At 40.3% G+C, this 21,639-nt stretch overlaps 1 protein-coding gene across 12 annotated transcripts in view; it reads right to left on the bottom strand.

The window, feature by feature from the left end:
- Ankar (ankyrin and armadillo repeat containing) overlaps window positions 1-21,639 on the bottom strand; it is a 99,908-nt gene that overhangs the window by 51,807 nt on the left and 26,462 nt on the right. For 10 of the 12 annotated variants that reach the window (XR_008220811.1, XR_008220812.1, XM_052749375.1 and 7 more), the window contains exons 4-12: window positions 20,896-21,059; window positions 19,982-20,085; window positions 15,479-15,659; window positions 13,568-13,787; window positions 13,036-13,071; window positions 11,061-11,262; window positions 9,124-9,332; window positions 5,115-5,219; window positions 1,674-1,915 (exon numbers count right to left, since the gene is read on the bottom strand). Coding sequence is in view for 10 of the 12 variants with exons in the window: in XM_052749375.1 (XP_052605335.1) it covers window positions 1,674-1,915; window positions 5,115-5,219; window positions 9,124-9,332; window positions 11,061-11,262; window positions 13,036-13,071; window positions 13,568-13,787; window positions 15,479-15,659; window positions 19,982-20,085; window positions 20,896-21,059 (1,463 nt within the window). In the remaining 2 variants the exon portion in view is untranslated. The remainder of the gene's footprint in view (window positions 1-1,673; window positions 1,916-5,114; window positions 5,220-9,123; window positions 9,333-11,060; window positions 11,263-13,035; window positions 13,072-13,567; window positions 13,788-15,478; window positions 15,660-19,981; window positions 20,086-20,895; window positions 21,060-21,639) is intronic. The other 2 variants (XM_052749372.1, XM_052749376.1) reach the window with 2 other exon arrangements.

Genomic DNA, 21,639 nt, shown 5'->3' with positions numbered 1-21,639 from the left:
AACACTCCCTTTCCTATAGCTGATCATGCCTAAGAGTTTGTTACTCTATAACAACACAGATCTCCAGTTTCTATGTGAAGGAATGGCTGCCAGTCGATGCTGGGGACAGCATATAAGATGGCTGATGTGCTGCCAGCAGAGATTGGAGAAAAAGGGACCTGAGATTGTGGACCATCAACCCTCCACTTGTTCCCCTCCGGATCTTCTGCTTAGCATGCCTCTAGAGGGCCAAGGCAGAAATGCCTACGTGTCCCAATGTCATGCTTTATACGTGCACACATGTCATGTCCTCCTCCATATAAATATTTCTTGTAATACTAGTCTTTTTCTTCTATCTGATCTTCATGTTCTGTGTTCCTAGATCAATGGTGATTTCTGTGATGCAGGAAAGGAGTGAAGTAAATTTCACAGGAAATTATACAGAGATGATCACCCAGGCTGGGGTTAAGGCAGCTATGTAGTTCATGGAAAAGAACCTGCAGCCTGGAGAAGTTTTTAGGCTTGGATAAACTGTACCAAATGTGTGGTCAACTATACCACATGGTATGACGTGTATCAACACACTGGACTTAAATTGGCCACAATGAATAATTCAGTTTCTGAGGATATTCCAAGGACATTGTGTAAAACTTGAGACCCTAAGGGGTATTGGCTAAAGACTATGGATGGAGTAACATATAGATGGGATGACAAACTAAATGTGTGGGAACCTAGAATAGGAGGAGAATAGTGGCCTCCACCAAGAAAGGGAGATGGCAACTTTAATTCAGATACTTTTTATTCCTTCTGAAGGAATGTGGAGATAATGTGACAATTGATGGGGTGATTGCTACAAGCTTTATTGGGTTCCTAGATTGAAGAGCTGCCAAGAAAGGTGAGCTTCCTTTCATGGAAGCTCTGAAAATTGGATCAGGTCTTCCTTGGAATTGTTGGATATAGAAGGACAGAAGTTGCTGACTTGCAGGGACAGATTTCTTGTCTGAGGTCATTGTAGCCCACCAGTCATGGGTCTTAGTGCTTGCAGAGGGCTGAGGAGGAACTTAGGTGGCTACAGGGGTCTTGAGGTTGGAGCAGACTGTCTGAGAAGGAAGTGACTGTCTGGTATATTGACCACTGTTCCTATTTTTACCTTTTTTGTGAAATTGCATATTGCTAGCCTTTGGGTCAAGTGCTCAAAAGATTGTATAATCATTAATAATAAAAATAGATTATGCTTGCTTTGGTGTTAAGTCTGGGATGGTTCCTGTGTTTAGTAAAAGATGATGAAGAATATACTGGTGATTTTCTAAGAATAATCTTTGGAATTATGAGAACATTTTGTATTGGGTGATTTCCCTTTTTTTTTTCTGTTCCCCCTTTTCTTTTGATAATAAAAGACTGAGGTCACCAGGGCAAAAGCAGAAGCTAAGGCAAGAGAAGTTAGAGATGCTAAGAGAAACTAAGAGGAGCTAAGAGAAGTTAGAGAAACTAAGAGAAGCTAAGAGAAGCCAAGAGAAGCCAGGGAAGAAAAAGAAACTTAGCAACTGCAGAAGCCTGAAGTGACCTGTCAGCTTGCACAAACATTGTCTCTGAGTCGTTACTGTGCCTTCCAGGTTTTCCATCCTTCAGACCCCGAAACTGCTGAGGCTGGTCCCTGGCAAGTCGAAATGATGTTTTATAAAACAGTAACTCACATATTTGGAGATAACATCCTTGTTTTCACACTTAGCAATATCGTACAGAATGACAGCACAGCGGGAATGTAGTTCGGGCTCATCAGAAGCCAGCAGGTTGATCAAAGCAGGGATGCCTCCTGCCTCCACCAAAGCATGTACTACACTTACATGGGTTGAGATATTACTCAGTAACCCAACAGTTTTACACTGCAGTTTTATTTTGGGACATTTTAACAGATTGATTAAAGCAGGAATGGTGCCTGTAAAGATAAGGATGAGATGAGCATTAGTTTTTCAAAGTCAATTATAGTCAATTTATCCTAACAATATTGAAATAATGTTCATGGTATGGCAATATAAGTAATTGCAGATAGTTCTACAAAATACAGAATAATAACTTGAAGTGATATGGAAATAATTTTGTCTTATTACAAGATAGTGGCTTTTGCTGTTTGCATATTTAATTTCATACAGCACATGATCATACACTATATTAGTAAATTCAAGCCATCTTTAAAATACTGATTTTTGTCCTATAGAGTTGATAATTTGTTATGTAGACAGAAACGACAGGTGATGTTGCTCTGTATGCTGTGAATGTGTTGTTCTGATGGGTTGATAAATAAAATGCTGATTGGCTAGTAGCTAGGCAGGAAGTATGGGTGGGATAAGCAGACAAGGAAAATTCTGGGAAGAGGAAGAATGAGTCAGGAGATGCCAACCCCCCTGTCCAGGGAGCAGCATGTAATGACACACAGGTAAAGCCACGGAACATGTGGTGACATAGAGATGAACAGAAATGGGCTGAGTTTAAATGTAAGAGCTAGTCAGTGGTAGGCCTGAACTAATGGCTGAGCAGTTTTAATTAATATAAGCCTCTGTGTGTTTACTTGGGTCTGAGCAGCTGTGGACTGGGCAGGACACAGGAAAACTCCAGCTACACAGAAACCCACTGTGCAGTTCTTCCTGTCTTGGCTTCCCAAGTGCTGGGGTTAAGGTGTGCATCGTCATGCCTAGCTGATAAAGGCTTTGAGGTATCACATGGTAAAGTTCTGCTGTGGGTACCGACTTACCTTGGTGTGGCGGTAACTGTTTAACTATTTGAATATGTTATCACACATTATCTTAAACCAAAAAGTGAAAAAAGTACTGATCTAGTCAAATATAACAGTAGCCTTATTTATTATAGTCAGTCATTGGGCATGGTAAAAAATAGAAAACTTGGCTTTAGTTGAATGCTTGCTGGGTTTGTATCAGTTTAGTTGAGAAGAAACCACACCATAGAAGACACACAAAGTTCTGAAAAATATGAGTATAACTGAGGCTAGTTTATTTATCTACCTGAAATGAAACTATCTATTGTTGACTTTTTGGGGACATTGAGCTTTTCCAAACATGCTTTTAATGAGTTAAATAAAATTAAGCTTGTTCATTCATCAATATTCATGGAAAATGCATGCCTCAATATGCACACTAGGGAAGTAGGTACCATACAGACAGTTCAGACATTCCCATCATTTCAGAAAGTTATGGTGGACAGTGCTGCTCTCAGAATAAGTCCATGGTGTTGACCCATTTGATTAGTGAAGAAACTAGGCCAGAGAAACCATGATGTAATTTCTAAATGCAGAACTACTTACAAACCTGGTCTGCCATGTTCTTCTAGTTTTCAATTTAAAAAATAAATTGTGCAAGTGTAGAACTGGAATAAATTATAAATGAAAGTACTGTGATGGTTACACTTAACTATCACCTTGACATAATCTAGAATCATGCAAGAAGAGAGTCTCAGTGGAGGACTAATATAGATAAGGTTGACCTCTGAGCATATATGTGGAGGATGGTTTGGATTGCTAATGTTAATTGATGTGAGAATGACATCATGTGGGTGACACCATGACCTAGGCAGGGGATCCTAGACTGTAAGTTTAGAAAAAGGGCTGAGCACAAGGAGGCAAGCATGCATGCATTCATTTCTCCCTGCTCTTAACTGTGGATATATGTGACTAGTTGATTCAGGTTCTCACATCCTCTACTTCCCTGTAATGATAGATTGTAACTTGGAATTCCAAGCGGAAATGAACACTTCCTCCCCTGTATTGTTTTTGGTCAGGGTAGTTTATCATAACAATATTAAACTAGAACAGCTAGATACTATACTAGAACAGCTAGTATACTAAAGTTCTTTTTATTACTTCTTAAAATTTCAAGTTTTTAGAGAAATAGATGTCCTCTAAAATATACATAGTTTTTTTGACCATGTGCAACTTTTACATGAAAATAAAATATAAAGTTGACAAAAGTGGTCTTAGAGAAAAGAAAAAAGAAACTTAAAATCAACTAAAAGTGTCTGTGATAGTTAAAAACATATTTTGAAGTAAATTTGGATTGCACACACTTGTAAACCTAGCACTCAAAAGCTATAAGGCAATGGAACTCACAATTGACACTGCCAAAGTGGCCAAGACCCTGAGACTAGACAGGTCATGGGCCTTAGGGGAAACCTACCATTATTCTTCTGCTAAAACAACTTAACAATAAAATGACTCCTAATGACGTTCTGCTTTACTCATAGATCAGTGCCTCACTCAACCCTCATCAAAAAGCTTCTCAAGGTAGATGAGAATTGACACAGAGGCCCACAACTGGACAGTGCGTAGAGAGTGAGAGACTTTAGAGCACTCAGTCCTAAAAGGGATGTCTTCATCAAGCCCCTCCCCAAAGGCTCGGGGCTCTATACAGAAGAGAAGTGGAAAGATGGTAGGAACCAGTCATCCCTAGGCAAGAGGCCGTCTACATTGACACCCACTGGCAAAGGGAAAAAATCAGTTTCTCCAGTGGAATATTTCTAGGTATATCAGAACCGGGAATAGCTGGTCAACACAAAAAGAACCCTCTGGAATTTCTGTGGAGTTTTTGTTTTGTTTTCTTTTGTTCTGAGATTTTTGTCTTATCAGATTTTTTCCTGTTTGTTTTGACTTAGTTTCATTTCTTGATTTGTTTTTGTTTCTTGGTTTTTTGTTTTGTTTATTTGTTTGTTTACAGAGAGAGCAAAAACATGAAGTTGGGGTGGCAGGGAAGTGGGGAGGACCTGGGAAGAGTTAAGGAAGAGAAAAACATGATCAAATGTATAAATTTTTAATTTAAAAAAAGGTTGAGGCAAGAGGATTACAAGTTCAAAGCCAGCCTGGGTTGTATGTGTGACCTTGTCTTGAAAAACACATGCATGTGCATGAGCACACACACACACACGTTTTTTTAATATATATATATGTATGCATGTATGTATGTATGTATTAGTTTAGTGGTATAGTATGTGCTTTGCATTAAATATGTATGTCTATGTTAATATTTGTGTATTATATACTATATATAATATACTAAAATTATTGACCTGAATATAATATAGCTCTACTTAAAACATGACAAGAAAAAGATAGTTAATGTATTTTGTATCACCTGCATCCAAAATACATTTCCAGTATTGATCATTTGCTAAGCAAACTACTTCTAAGGACATGACAGCCATCATCCTTCGCTTGAAGCTTTCACACTGCAACATTTCTGAAAAGTATTCAACAGAAAAACACAACTGTAATTCACAGCAGAGGCAATGGAATGACCGATTTTGTTTTCATATAGGTAAAGTGGACAGAAGAGTTGAGATCATCCCCTCACCAGCTGCATGTGCTAAATCCCCTCTGTTTGTGGTTCTCTGAGGTGCTGGATAGATTATCATGGACTAGCTTGGATATGGAGTGGTCCTCAAAGGCCCATCTTCATGGTTTAGTCACTGGCTTGGTGCTATTGGAAGGTGATGGGAACTTTAAGAGGTGGAACTTACTGGGAAGTTGTAGATCACTGGGCAAAGTATCCTTGAAGGGGATTGTGGGATTCCGTTTCTCTGTTTTTCTATACCTCCCATGAGGCAAATAGGCCATGGGCCTCTGCCACTGGCTCCCATAACACGTTATTACTTCATCACAGCTAATCCTGTGAGTGCTCACAGGTAAATGCTCTCTACAGAAGTTGATTATCTTGGGCATTTGTGACAGTAACAGAAATGAACACAATATGCCCAAGATCTCTAAGGTTTATAGTATAGATAGTTACTGAAAAAAATTTTAAATTATTTCTTTGGTCTGAATGACTATCATTGCCTAGAAATATAGTTCAAATTCACTAGAAAAATAATACATTTCTCATGCACCTACCATTAATTTTGAATAAAATTTGAGTAGGAGATTTTAAGGATGGCAAAGTATACTACATAATCAATGAAATTTTAACAGCCATTAAATTAGATATGGTGCTTTGCACATTTCCTGAAAATGATTAATATGATTCTTAAAAATTGAGCATAAATTTGAACTCGAAACAAAGAATGAAACATTGTGTATGCTTCTAAACAGTGTCTTGGCGTGAAAAAGCACGGAGCTGTATCCTTACTTCATCTCGTTCTCTGGCCTGCTTCTTTTCAGAGATGTCCCAGCTCTTGCCTAGACTGCTCTGTTTTAAATGTCAGCTTATACTCCAAAGGCTAATTAGCCTGCTTCTAATTAGATGCATTTTACTCATGGTGGAAATGGGCAGTATAAGGAGAGAGAGCTATTTTTAGGGCTTGAGGCAAAGCAAGAAGCAACATGCTTACTGTTTATTATTCTGCTGGTGTCATTATCTTGTAATTATGGGGACTTTCTAACTATGGATACTGCAAGTAGTGACCCCTGCAAGTGAGCTGCACCATTAAGTCATTCTTGTCAAGACTTGAAGGTATTTATAACGGATGTCTGTTATAAGTAAAGTTGATCCTCACAGTTACTTTTTTAAAATATTAAGATGTGAGGACATATGTGCATAAAAATAAACACCAAGACATTTCCCAGCAGCTCCTTGGGTTGATGTACTCAGGAAATGTCCTCACTACTTAACAAATGCCAAGATTGATACTGAGACCGTTTTGAACAAATAGCTGGATATCATTTTTTCAAAGTGTGTGTGTGTGTGTGAATATGTGTTTTTTTGTGTGTGCACTCATGTGCATTTTGTATGTGTGTATGTTTATTGGTGTTTGTGTGAACGTGTGATTTTTGTGTGTGCATGAATGTACATTTGTATTGGGGTTGGGAGTACGGAGGTCGACTTTGGGTGCCCTTCACTATTTCTTTTCTACCTAAATTTTTGAGACAGAGTTTCGCACTGAACTAGGAGCTCATCAATTGGCTGGACTGGCTGGCCGGTGAGCTCCAGGGACTGGCCCGTCTCCCGTTTTTATTGCTGTCATGTCCTTGCTTTCCCCGAGTTTGTCTGCCGCTCTTATTATTTAATCTTCATGCAGTTTTTGTGGGATCTTGGGAATGAATCAATTTCCATGTGTACATTAAACTGATCTAATACCTCTATCTGTGTAGTTCTATCTATATTAAGCACAAAGCTGGAGAAAATTCTCAAACAATTTTGTAAACCTGAGTGCTAGGATTACACAGAGGCTGCCATGCCCAGGGTTGTGTGTGCGCTCAGCATCTGGATTCAGGTCCTCATGCTTGCACAGCAGGTGCTTTACTGAGCCAACTCCCAAGCCCGAAGAATCAAACATCTTAAACCACTAGAATCAGGTTGGAATATTAACTGTGTCTTACTCCATCGAGAAAACATTAGTTCTCATTCTCTATCTCTTTTCTTTTTGCTTTAATTTTTATTTTTTGTTCATGATTCCAAGTTATAAGCAAAAAGTACCTACAGCAAAATATCGTAGTTTTGCATCCACTCCCTCCATTGCTTTGGGTTCACTTCTCTAGAAATCAGTATTCTGAGACACCGCTACATCTTGCTACCTTGGCCTTGTGTGGTGATATTTTATTTGTGCACTCCAATAAAGCTTATCTGGGGATCAGAGGAAAAAGCCAGCCACTATATTAAATATAGAGGTCAGCAATGGTAGCACATGCCTTTAATACTAGCATTCGGGAGGCGGAAATTCATCCAGATCTTTGTGAGTTCAAGGCCACACTGGGAACAGAGCCAGGCATGGTGGCCCACACCTTTAATCCCAGTGCTAGTTAACCATAGAGGTCTGGAGGTCTGTACAGACAGACAAGAAGTGAGAGAGCTGGGTGGAAAGAGGAAGTGATGTAGCTGGGCGGAGAGAGGAGGTGAGATGGCAGGGCACAGAAAGGATATAGGCATGGGTATACAGGAAGTAGCTCCCTTTGGAGGCTGAGGAGTTAGTAAGGTGAGGTTGGCTGGGGCTTGTTCTATTTCTCTGACCTCTCAGTTTTCACCCCAATATCTGGCTCTGGGTTTTTTATTAATAAGACCTTTTAAGATTCATCTTCCAGCCTTGGGCTTTGTTTATGGCCTCATGTTATGAGAATGGGGAACCAGCTCATGCTGCTCCCTTTCCTCACATTTCTGGCTGCTACTCGAATCAATACTTAACACTGTCTAGACAAATATCACTCTCATCTAGTGACATTGTAGTGACCCATGGTGTTGTCTCACTTCTCACTGTTATTTTCCCTATTTGAGATCCACCTTCTCAGTTTTCACTGATTCAATGGCACTTTCATAGCTCTGCCTTTTCTTAAGGCCGTGCCCATAGCTCCACTCTGGAACATGCCTTGGCTGTGGTCCTGGAAATTCTGGTGCCTTTCTCTCCAAGGAGAAGGCAGCCTCAGCACCTGCTGGCCTTTCCGACTGGGCCCTGGGGAGCCCCCTGGCACTACCTGCTCTCCAGCTTTGTGAGGACTATGAGGTCTGAGTTTGAGAGGTTCTCGGCTTTCCTGACGTGGGCTTGGGATTCTCTGGGAGGCTCAGCCTCGGAGGTGCCTGCTTGGTTCCATCTTGTTTATCACTGCCCTCCGTTTTCTCTTGAACCTTGACTGCTACTGCTGTTGTGTTTACTTTTCATGTCATTGTAACGGGGATTGAGGAGGAAGTGAATTTTGATACACATCTTCAATTGACTGAGTAACCCTTACCCTTGTTTTTCTGACTAGATTGAACACAAAATTTTGCATAAAACATTCTTCTAAATGTGCAGGAGGATTTTCTAAAGCTGCTTTAGGATGAGGAGTAAGGAACAGAGTGGAGGACCTTTGATGCTTAAGCGTTGTATCCTCCGTTCTTTCTGAATTCGGTTTATTATGGAATATTTTTGCATATTAACGGAGAAAATGATTTTCTGACTTCTAAGAAAGTTGGAAAATAAATATCATTGTGTAAGATATAGCTCATTTGGGTCACAGATCTCTGATTTTAAGTTAGAAATCAAACTACTTTTATACACCAAAAGATAGTTCCCCTTATCAACTGAACTATTGTTGGTTTTAATACATAATTTTTATTGCATGATCTTTAATTTTTTGAATATGCATATTTTATTTTATTTGTTCCATGTCAGCATTCCAATGATCATATTATAGAATAATCAGAATGTTTATGATGAAATCATATGTTCTGTACTCACCTACCAAAGTTTTCCAAACTGGAAGTTCAGGGATATTCAATTCTATGATATACTTGAGTACCTCTGTATGAAAAGTGAGCACTGACAAGTGAATGATATTGTTTCCTTTCGCATCTGTTTTTCTCCAGTTGGCACCAAGAGAGAAAAGGTACTGAATAGTGTCCAGTGCTCCTGAAGTAGCAGCGAGCAATAGTGGGGTACACTGATTCCTAAGAGTCAAGAACACATCGTAACAGGATTGTGCACACATACAGCACCACATTTACTTCTGCTGCTAAAGGAACTCTAATTCATACCATCACCTTGTCTTCCTTCAGCACCTCATTCTCTATATTCCACAGATGTGCCTCCCTGCCTCCCTCTCCTCATTAGTCATCCCTGTCCTCTTTCTCAATTATTATGATTTATAATGTATTTGGAAGTTGGTACTACACAACATAATTAAAATACACTGCCTATCTAATCTTTCCAGAAGCTTCATAAATTGGTGGACACATAATCAGGTATTATCAACCCACTTTACAAATACCGCATAGGCTTGGTAGTCACCAAACACATTTTTTATGTTTTATGTCCAATTCCAAATCCCAGTTTCCTCACTGAAAGCTGACTGTGTATTGCTTTAGACAATGAAGATCTTTGGGTTTCATCTCCCATCTCCCCTCAGAGGTAGGTAGGTGACGTGCAAACAAGCATGTCTACAGGATGGTAGTGGGAGCTGCATGGGCAGAGGTGAAGAGGAGGGTGTGTCTGTTGCTTCGTCTCTGTCTTGCTGCTCCATCCATTATGCAGGTATGATAATGGGCATGGGAGCTGCTGCCATTTCACGGTATGGTGGGGAAGCCATGAGTTAAGGAGCAATAAGTGTCCTTCAAACCGCCAAGCCAGTATGTAAATAAGGGACAGGACATTTGGAGACTTAGACCACAGTATCCATACAACAGGTTCAGAGAGTCAAAATGATCACCTGGTCTTTAGATTCCTGGACAAGCCTAAAGAAGAATGTTCACCCTAATTATGAAACAGGAAACTTTGGCGATGTTTCCTGCTTCCAACTTTTCTTCTTTTTGCTGCTGTCCTCTGTGGTGGTATTGTGTTCCCCAAAATATTGTGCACCCTAATAAACTTATCTGGGGTCAGAAAACAGAACAGCCACTAGATACAGAGGCCAGAAAATGGTGGCACACACGCCTTTAATCCTAGCATTCCAGAGGCAGAGATCCGCCTGAATCTCTGTGAGTTCAAGGCCACACTGGAAACAGCCAGGCATGGTAACTAGAGCCTTTAATCCCAGGAAGTGATGGCAGGAAGCAGGAACTAGAGCTGGTTAAGCTTTCAGACTTTCGAGAAGCAGTTCAGCTGAGATCCATTTGGATAAGAACACAGAGGCTTCCAGTCTGAGGAAACAGGATCAGCTGAGGAACTGGCAAGGCGAGGTGGCTGTGGCTTGTTCTGCTTCTCTGATCTTCCAGCATTCACCCCAATACCTGGCTCTGGGTTTGATTTTATTAATAAGACCTTTTAGGATTCATGCTACAGTCCTCCTCTAGATACAAGTAGTTATTTCTGCTGTGATATGGTTCTGTCTACTTTGATCTGGAGACAGAGGGCTACCTGCTGATTATACAGGAGACAAGAGCAACACGCTCTTCCTTAGTCACGTGGTTAGCCTAATAAACCGATCTGGGAAGCTGTATTATTGATACAGCAGTTAAAGAAATCCCCAGAACTTACTCTTTACTCCTCTAGGAAACACATACAGGCAGATGAAAGCTCTGGTCTTCACAAATTCTAAGGTTAAGCCAGAAGAGAAGAAGATGAAGACCAGAGAAAACATCAGTGCTTTGCTACCTTGCAAGTCCCCGTGCCAATTACGCCTGGTGGTAGTCAGGAAAGTAGAAGTTTGTATATAATTTTACAGATGCTCAGTAACTCACTCAGCTGTTGCCTCAGCCTCTAGCAAACTGGGATCCTTCCTGCAGAGTGCAATGATGATGCAGATGTTATCATAGAAGGCGGCGAAGTGGATCGGCATCCAGCCCCTTTTCTCAGTAAGTGTGTGATCGGCTTTGAAACAGAGGAGGCAGACGGTTGCCTCCAGTGAACAGGCTTGTGCGGCCAGGTGTAGAGGGGTTGGACCTGAGAAGAGTAACAATTGCCTCAGTAGTCAGAGCTAGCACTCTTAAAATAAATAAAGAATAAATAAGCACACAGCTTCGTGTTATATAATATATAAATCCTCCAAAATAAGAACTAAAACAATTATTTGGGAAACCTTATATTTCTTTGCTTAACTTGAAATAGCTAAAGGAATCATACCTTTTAATGAGCAAGGAAAATATGCATCTACTTTTTGAGGGTCTTGCTGCATAGTTCAGGTTGGTCTGGGGCCCACTATAGCTCAGGATAGCCTCAAATTTGAAATCCTTTGGCCTCAGTCCCCGATGCTGATGCTGTGATTCCAGGTGTGTGACACTGTATCTTACTACACGTTTTAAAAAACTAAGTAAATACATAAAATAGTCATGATAAAGCAAGCTATAATTTTACACTTAATTCAACAATTTCCAATGAAGTACTGTTTCATTAAATGTCATTCAATCAGAAGCTTCCAGCTGCCTCTGATGGGTGATGTTGTTCTGTATTCTGTGAACATGTGTTGCTCAGATTGGTTGATAAATAAAGCTGTTTAGCCAATGGTGATGCAGAATAAGGTTAGGCGGGGCATTCTAACTAGAGAGAGAGGAAGGAGAAAGGCAGAACAGAGGAGACACTGCTAGCTGCCACCAGGAGAAGCAAGATGTAAAGTACCAGTAAGCCACAAGCCACGTGGCAGAGTATAGATTTGTAGAAATGGGTTAATTTAAGATGTAAGAGCTATCTAGCGAGAAGCCTGAGCCATTAGGCCATATAGTTTAAAGATAATGTAAGCCTCTGTGTGTTTATTTGGGTCTGAGCAGCTGCGGACTGGGCGGGACACAGGAAAACTTTCAGTTACATGCCTCCTTCCTGCTCTGGTGGTGCTTTAAATTTTATTTTACGTGTGTGTGTGTGTGTGTGTGTGTGTGTGTGTGTGTGTGTGTGTGTATGTGTGTGTGTGTGTATACAATGTTCCTCCACCACAATAAGGCAGCCAGTTCAAGTATCTAGTCCCTCTCTGCCTTTACCAATTTGGGCTTTTTAAAGTAGGATATTGCTTTTTTTTTTTTTAAGTGAAAGAACTTTCCTTAAATTACCTTATGTATACTCTAAAGTTATGTGGCTAGTATCTCAAATGTGTAGAAAGGTATAAACATAAAGTTTTTTTTTTTAATGTCTAATGCTTATCTCAAAACTTTGACCTCAACAAAAAGTAATCATTCCTTAGAACCCATATATGATTATGGCCACTAGGTGGCAGAACGTCTCAATTATAAACTTGTTTGTGTGACTAGGGTGTGCAGATTGAAGCTGGGGCCCTGCACACAGGCACCATACACCATTCCCAGCTTGTAGCCGATTATGGACCACCTGCCAAACGACTTTGGAAACTGAATTTATAAAACAAGTGGAGATCACAGCAAATCCCCAATTAAATATTATAAAAAGGAACACCTAACATGAATATCCGTAACCATGGGCAGAAAAATTAAACTTCAAATTGAATGTGAAACATCATTATTTTACATTTTCATGCAAGGAAATATTTGTAGATTGGATACTATAAAAAGCTTCTTTTTTTGATTGTTTATTTTCATGCAGCCCCAGCTGGTCTTGAACTCATTCAGATAACAGAGGATGACTTTAGCCCTCTTTTCCTGCTTCAGTCTCTCACATGCGGGGATTACAGGTTTGTGTCACCACACGCAGCAAAAAAGTTTTAACATATGTAACAATCTTTTAAAATATACACATATTTCACTTCAGCCTTACCATTTCTTTCTTTTTTCATGTCCCCTTTGGATGACTCTGTTTAAAAAGAAAATCCACACAGAAACATGGTTACCAATATACAGCAGTTTCCTAAATTAGTCAGAAAGAACAAAATGACAGCGTGTTGATACAGAGAGCAGTATGGCATCAGACAATGTGGAGTACAATTTCTGACAGAGACATGTAAGCATGTTGCATGTACCCAACACCAAGTCAGAGCACACCTGGCAACCCTTTCAAGACCTAACCAAAACTTGCAGCTAGGCTAATACGTTGATTTAGCAGTAACATTGCTGGCATTGTTACTGTAAATAACATTACTTATTCATATTGTGAAGCTTACCTATTTATTAGCAAGTGGAAATCTGAGAAGACAAGGATGAATGGAAGATTTTTAATTGCCAAAGATTCTTTCCACATTAAAAAGTGCTTAAAGGAAAACTGGTTACTCACTATATTTAAATCATCCAATTCTGCTTTATATTAACTAGACCCATTCGGTACTGAACAAAGTTTAAAAACTGAATGGTACCTTGGCTGAACATGATGAAGCGTCTCTGGTTAACATTGAAGTTGGCGTTACACAGCTGACAGATGATAGAGACCCGGTTGTGCAGGGCAGCGTGGTGGAAAATGGCATAGCCTGCTTCATCAGAAACATTGATTGTTGAGCTTGAGGTTTTACGGCTGAATGTATGGAAAACAGCAGACAAGCCTCTTTCAACAGCAGACTTCATACCAAATGGGATACTCTAAAAATTTTTTAAAGGTCAGCATTAGTTTTTTATAAAAATAAGTCAAAAGTTTTCTTTAAGGAGAGAGCACAGAATGCATTAAGAGAGTTGCAAGAGTGTGGTTCATTTTTTGCCACAGGGGCCAGGTAAAGAGCTTCTCCCTGGGCAATGTTGAAACTCACAGACCTAGGAGACATTGAGAGCATGGAAATACATTTGGAAAGATTGTTTCCTTTCTTTTAGAGTAGCTTCATCTTTGCAGACAGTTTCAGTAAAGTGAACAGATATCTTCCTGAAGTACTTTAAAGGCAAATGAAGATTACCAGCTTCTCTCTGACTTAAGGACAGCTCAAGAAACTTGAGATACATAGCTAGAGAGAGACTTATTCTTCTTTCTCCAGTTCTCAGATGAAGAGGTTAAAAATATCATGGTGTTCTTTGAGATGTTCTGATAAATACTTTAAATTAGACTAGTTATCAGAGTTTTAAATGTATGGCTTTTTAAATAGATAAGTGGGAGGTATATGCCAGCATAATCTTTGAAGTTGGAGAGCCCAACAGATGGGTTCCAGCAGCTAAGGAGCCCAACAGATGGGTTCCAGAAACTAAGGCGCCCAAGAGATGGGTTCCAGCAGCTAAGGAGCTCAACAGATGGGTTCCAGCAGCTAAGGAGCTCAACAGATGGGTTCCAGCAGCTAAGGCGCCCGACAGATGGGTTCCAGAAACCAAGGCGCCCGACAGATGGGTTCCAGCAGCTAAGGTGAAGTCTGTGAGGAGACACAGGGCTGACTCAGGTGCCTGTGTGCCCAGACAGAGCCAGGTGGTGGCGTTTACTGACCGTATGACTTGTGTTAACTCTCTACATTCCCGTGTCTCATCTGTGTAACAGGAGTGACAGTAACAGAAGTGAGACTTCCCAGGAGTTTTCCTGTCCACAATGGCGGCTTAAACATTAGAAACCAGTAAATATTTGCCATTCAAACGAACCACAGTCCAGCTTACTGGGATTTGGTTTGGAATTGGCCAAAAATGTAAAATCTAGAACCATATAGACTTCCAGCTAATAAAAGGTGGGATTTTTATTTCCTGTTGAAGTATTTATGTAAGCATTAGTTTATCCCTAGTGTAAGAATGTAACGTTAGAACAGCTACAGGAGCCTTTCCACTCTCAGGAAGCAAGGTGCCCTATTGAAACTTTGTCTCACAATCTCCAGGCTAATAGACTCCAGGTCCCAGGGGTTTTCTCCTGGGGAAGTGAGTTTGCATAAAAGTGAGAGTTGGTGGACACAGGTCTCACTCTCTACCCATTGCCCTGCCTTTTGCCTGAGCATCAGAGAACTTGATTGCAAGCTTTTGAAATAAAACTACTCTCATTCTCAGAAAGGTGTAACTCTCTCTTCTCTCCTCTGTCTCTCTGTCTCTGTCTCTCTCTTTGTGGGCCCTGATTTCCTCTCATCAGAACCTGCATCATACTGTTTGTCTGGTGGGCCTAAACTCTCCTCAGAGCCCCTGCCATGCTATTGTCTGTCTGTCTGTCTGTCCATAGCCATTAGTGACTCTTCTAGTAAACTCCATACCCCCAACAACTGATCTCAGTGTCTTTCTTGAACCTCATATTCTAGACCTTCCATCTAGGATAGAATATGAGACATGAACTTATGGTAATATGTAACTTCTTACACAAAATTATGTGACAGTCAGTGAAATACCTTGCACTTTATAGCTTTTTTGAAACCAAATTTTTTCTTAAACTGCTCATGTAATTGAGCTTCAGTCAGTGGAAGTCTTTTCAATCTCAGATTGTTGATGATTTCATTTATGGCTCCCCACCATTGAGTCTTATATAGTTGCTGGTAGAAAATTTCAAGATCAAAATAGATCACATAGTAACTATAAAAAAATAAAGAAAAAGAGTGGGTTTTTTTATAGCTTTGAAGTAATTTGCTACTTATTTATTTTCTGTCAAAACTTGCTTATTCCATAATAATTATATACGGAACTATAGTTTGAGCTATACTTGATTGTTAAAAATACTACCATTATTATCAACAGTTCTTTATCTTGATAATTACCCTTATATGGACCATTTGGGTTGGTCCTGTATTCCCATGACAGAGATTGGGGTACTGTGTTATGGAGTATTAGTTAAAGATGTGTTACATTCGTTTATGTTGTGGAATGTTAGTTTAATGATGCAAAGATGTGTTGCACTCTTTTATGTTGCATTTGTTTAACTCTGTAAAGCTGTGATACTTTGCCTGCCTAAAACACCAGATTGGTCTAATAAAGAGCTGAATGGCCAATAGCAAGGCAGGAGAAAGGGTAGGAGGGGCTGCCAGGCAGAGAGATAAATTGGAGGAGAAGAAAGGAAGGCTGAGGAAAGGAGGGCAGTAGGAAGCCAAGGACCAGCCACCCAGCCACACAAGCTGCAGAGTGAAAGGGGAAGAAAGACAGAGAACAGAGAAAAGTCAAAGCCCAGAGGCAAAAGATAGGCAGGGTAATGTAAGAAAAGCTAGCTAGAAATAAGCCAAGCTAAGGCGGGGCATTCATAAGAAAGAGTAAGTCTCTGTGTATTTACTTGGGAGCTGGGTCGTGGGCCGCCAAAGAGCAAAGAGTAAAAACAAACAGGCAAAACAAACAACAACAAAACAACCCAACTACTACAGCACTGTTTAGAAGTCACTAGAAGCCCAAGTTCTAGGGAAAGAGTCCTAGGTTTATCTTCCATCTGTTGTTCTTCCTCTTTACTGTTTTAATCAAATTGTGTCCATAAGACGCCTTCCCGAAGGATAATTTACCTTAAGCCCAACCTGGAATGGTGTTTTAGGTCATGGCTCCTTGGCTTTTACTGCACCAGTAGGTTAAAGAGACTCCCACTCTGAGACATGAGATGGAAGCATCGTAACCAACATGGCCAGTCTCATTCAGGAGTAAAGCAGTGACAAGATACTGAAGTACTCTGTTCCCTCCAGTGGCTTCTTCTCTGGGGAGTGCTTCTGCCTCCCAAGAGGAGGCATTGTAACTGTTCTGCCAGGAGTGAAGACAGTCTAAAGAGAAGCATTTTGTGCCTCTTGGTGTCACCTTAAGACTGTATCCAGAGCCTGGTTGGGGGTTCTCTACGACACTAGAAACTTGAGGAGTAATAGTTTGCTTGTACCCTGAGAGCCTCTCTGGTGAGATAATTTTGTGATGTCCATGGTCAGCTGTCCAGTAAGGTTGCACTGGCCACAGAGAGAGCCTTGTTAGAAGAACTCCCAGATGGCCCGTGTTTCAGTTAATGGCTAGATATTTCAACCAGGTCTTCATTCAACTCCTGTGTGCTGACATTCTACATCTCTTACTCAAACCTTAAGTGTGGTTAGGGACTTTAGGGAAGTCTCATTTCAAAACTCACTACCTCCATCTTCGTCTGCCTGGAAGTGTGTACCTGGCTTAGGTACTGTGGTGAGGAGCTTCCCTGACACTCATTTCATTAAGCAGATTTCTGATCAACTTCCTACATTTTCAACAGTGTCATGATACTGGTATGTTCTTCTCCAAACTGGGTATTTTAGGACAGTTAATCTATTTGTTACAATAATTGTCATCTTTATGAGTCATGAGTTTTTCTAATTTCATAGACTTCCAATTCATTGAGCATCTATTTGATATCATGATGTTTTTCTGGTATGATGGGAAAACTCTCCCTGAAACTAAAATGAATCTAGGATCTGGATGCTTCTGAGTGTGACTGTAGGACCTAGTGGAAATAAAAAGGACAAGGAATCCCTTGGGAAGTAAATCAGAGGAAAATGACAGGAACACTCTATGAGCTCAATGTAGTAACCATTTCATAAAATCAAAGACAGCAAGAGATTTTAAAATGCCCTGTTTTCATTCATTCACATTATCTTGGGTTCAGCACTGTTGCACCTCTGCATTATGGGGCAGGGGAAGCAGCTTGAAATTATTGGGGTTTTAAGGTAGCACTGCTTTGAAAACATTAACTGGGAAAGGAACTCATTTCATTGCATTGGTGTCAAATCTAACTTAGATGCATGCCATTTGCCAAGCATAGTGAAGGGCCAGCCTGAGAGGACAGCTGCCGCCTAGCCTGAAGCAGTGGTTATCAAAGATGATATTTGTGTAGTTGCCTTTACAGAGCTTATTGGCAGCTGAGTACCCAGCAGGAGATACCAGGGAACCTGGGCAGGAAAAGAAGCAGCCAAAGATTTCTCATTGCAGTTGAAAATACCAGCCAATTAGCACATGGAACTCCAATAAAAAATATGCAGAGGTTGGATTTTATACAGGATGAAGTTTCTCTAGTAATTGATATGTGAGTCTTGAAAATTCTGATTACTTACTTGTGGTTTTTTATTTTTATTTCTTGCTGTCTGGATCTAGAAACAAGCTTATTTTGTATTTATTTTTATTAGGGATGTATGCATGAGTGTGTGTGTGTGTGTGTGTGTGTGTGTGTCCAGAGGTTGTCTTCCTTCATGACTCTCCACCTCATGTTTTGAAGCAGAGTCTTTCACTGAGCCCGAGGCTCACTGATTGGCTAGTGTAAGTAGCCAGTGAGTCCCTGGGATCCTCCTGTTCCCACCTCCCAGCGCTGGAACCACAGGCACACTCTGATGTTAGGGATCAGCTCTCAGACTCTCACGGATGCTCAGTAAGCACTTTACCCGCTGAGCCATCTCTCAGCAACTATTACAGCTTTTAAAACTTGAAAAGTCCTATCTATCTCCCTATGATTCACCAACACTGATTCCCAAATGCTGTGCATTCGTCAGGAACTAGAGAAACAGAAACGGTTATGACATCACATTGCAGTGGTTGGATCTCTAACCATGCAATAGCAGGATACGTATACCGAGCTAAACTGAGGACAGCCTCTCATTAATCTAGCTCTTCTCCCTGCAGCTCCCCTGCCCTTCCAGGATCAGTGGTGTCCCAGAAGCTTGGCAGAAGCTGGAGAATAAAAGTTCATTCACAGATGTCTCCAGGACATCATGCAGCCCGGTGAGGACTGTCTATTCAATAGGTGCTGGATCTTTAAGCAAGACCTTCCTCTTCTAGAGAGGCGACAAACCATTTCAGGTACTCTGCATGTAAGGAAGAGGCAGCTTCACACAGGTGCTCAAACATCTGCGTCCTCACACCGCTCTTCCTCCTTCAGAACCAGGGCCACCACGTCTTCAGCTTCATGCGTGCAGTACATTACAGGCAGTACTCAATAGAAAGATTGATCACATTCCATCGTTTGTCTTCATGTTCCCTTAGCCTCATGTCTCTTATCCATCCCCATGCATCTTCAACAGGTATGATCTCTATTTTTACCTCTTCCCATTTCATTAACTTCCCCCCCACGTTACCCTATAACTTGCTGCAAGTAAGTCCCCCTTAATCACCGTCTCATTAAAATTCTCCTACCAAATCACAGCCAATATTAGAGGAAGCTGTTCACTCTTAACTTGAGTTGTCATTTTCTGTTGTATCTGATACTTTCACTATTTCATATTCTTACACATACCCTACTGGGCTGCTATGCCACACGGTCTCCTGGTTTTCTTCCTTGTGTGTTATGCCCTCTCAATCTCATCTACTCTCTCTTCCACATTTCTCCCTACTCCATTTTTGAAATTTCTGTTCTCCAGAATAGAAACTTGGTCCTCAGCTACCTCCAGGCTACCAGAGGACAAACAGGCAAATGAAACTTCCAACATGCTTTTCTCCACCTCTCATTCAGATATTTTCTCTGCGCTCTATAACCCATGTTTTCAAACTTGTATTCATGGTAAAATATAAGAACACAGTTCATGAGAGACCCTAGCAACACTGGAAAAAATCTACCATTTCAGAAGATGAAGGGCATAGCAAGGTCTGGCAGGGAGGGTTTGGAGCTTTTAATAGACTCCTTACGGAAATGAAAGAGTGTGTGCTGCTGTGTCCACTCCTTCCAACTCCCCTTCATAGTTTGGTTCCCACCACCATCCCTATTTAACATTGGTGCTCACTGTAAGAATTAATTCTATGGTCATTTGCAGGATGTATCAAAGTGTGTGAGATAACAACTAGTTAGTACTCTTTTGAGTCTGTCGTCCATAAGATCATCACCATTCTAGGTTCACCATCCTAAGACTAAGCTAGTCTTTGCATTTTGACACTTTCTTGTTTTCTGCTAACATTCATCAAGCTGTGGCTGGTATGAATGGGAAGCTCCTTACCTCTTTCCATAAAACTCCATGACTGGTACTGAGTAAAATTCTTTGTATCCTGAATCTTCTGCAAAGGTATTAGCAGCACACTCCTGTATTTTCTCTACATTTTTCTAAAATACAAATCACACATTAAAAATCTTTTTAAACAAACTTAATAATGACAAGATCCATTATATGAAATTGTATAAATGCAAATGGAAAAAAATAAAGCCCCAGAGAAATTTGGTAATAACTGTGTGTATCCAGTTCCCAGTTTGAGAATAAATAACAAAGATTAAAAAGAAAATACATAATAGGTATGATGATGTATAATGTGGACAGACAAGCAACAAACAAATAAGGGGACTGATGCACATGATGTCACCTGGCTCCTGGGGACTCACTCTTCTCAAACTCAAGCTGTTTTTTTTTTTTTTTCTTGTCATAATCTTTGAGAAACATGGATGGCTTGGCATAAGTGTTCAGGGATTTGTTTGTTTTTGGTCTCTCTCTCTCTGTCTCTCTCTCTCTAATGAAGTCGCTCTATGATGTGTGGTTGGTCAGCTTTGAACTCATGACCCTTCTTGCCTGCTGGCATTGCAGGTGTGTGCCACCAGGATCAGCCATGTGCTCGTGGATTTCTATTGTATACTTTAGTTAACTATCCAAGGACAAAAGTTGCTCATTTGGAATCTGTAAAGTCTGTGATGGAAGTGACTGTATCTGGTTTGTCTATCGGCTTCTTCTCCAACACAGTCGCTGGGAAGTAGCTGCACTCGGTTCACACTTATTTCAATGTGTGAGAAAAGCTAGTGAACTGTGAGAATGATTGTCTAGAGGTGTGCACAGTGCCTGCACCCACAGAAGCTCTTTCTCAGTAAAAACCTGTAAAGACAGCTCAAACAACAAAAACATCTCAGAAATGCTAATAATTCAAAAACCTTAAAGTCATCCAAAGCACTCTCAACTGGATTCGTGCTGATATCAAATTCAATTCCTCCATGAACATGGAAATACTGGTGTTCTTTGTAGTCAAAATTCTGGCATTTAAAATCTCGTCCATAAATAAATGGAGGCAGTTCTCTCTCTGTCTTGACTTTGTCATCTCCAGAAATAAAAAGAAACTTTTATTTAAAATGTAGACAACACATAGATGATTGTATTTTAGATATCTGATTACCATTCGTGTAAACATTGTGAAAAATCCAGATGAGATTTAGAATTTGGCAATAACTGACTATAAATTATTTATTCTGTCTTTCTCAGTACACACACACACACACACACACACACACACACACACACACACACACATTTATTTGTGGTACTAGAGAGTGAATTGAGAGCCTTGAATACACAAGTGGTCAGTCATTGAGCTATACCCCCAGCCCTCTTTTACTCTTCATTTTGAGCCATGCTCCACTATGTTGCCTAGGATACCCTTGAATTCATTCTGTTGTACAAGTTAGACTTCAGTATGTGATCCTTTTGCCTCTGTCCTGAGTAGCTGGGACTAGAGGCCTGTGCCATCAGGACCACCAGCAAATAAATAGATAAGTAAATAAATATACATATATCCATGTATTTCATTTTTAACAATACTATATACATTATTGTTAATGTATTATATAATACATACATATACACACACACACATGTATATGTATATGTTTTTCAAGACAGGG

The sequence above is a fragment of the Peromyscus californicus genome, unplaced genomic scaffold, assembly GCF_007827085.1.
Source record: "Peromyscus californicus insignis strain IS unplaced genomic scaffold, ASM782708v3 Scaffold_21__1_contigs__length_65335640, whole genome shotgun sequence".
NCBI lineage: Eukaryota > Metazoa > Chordata > Mammalia > Rodentia > Cricetidae > Peromyscus > Peromyscus californicus.
Note: the sequence above shows the minus strand (reverse complement) of the source record. Positions and strands in the feature narration are given on the sequence as shown.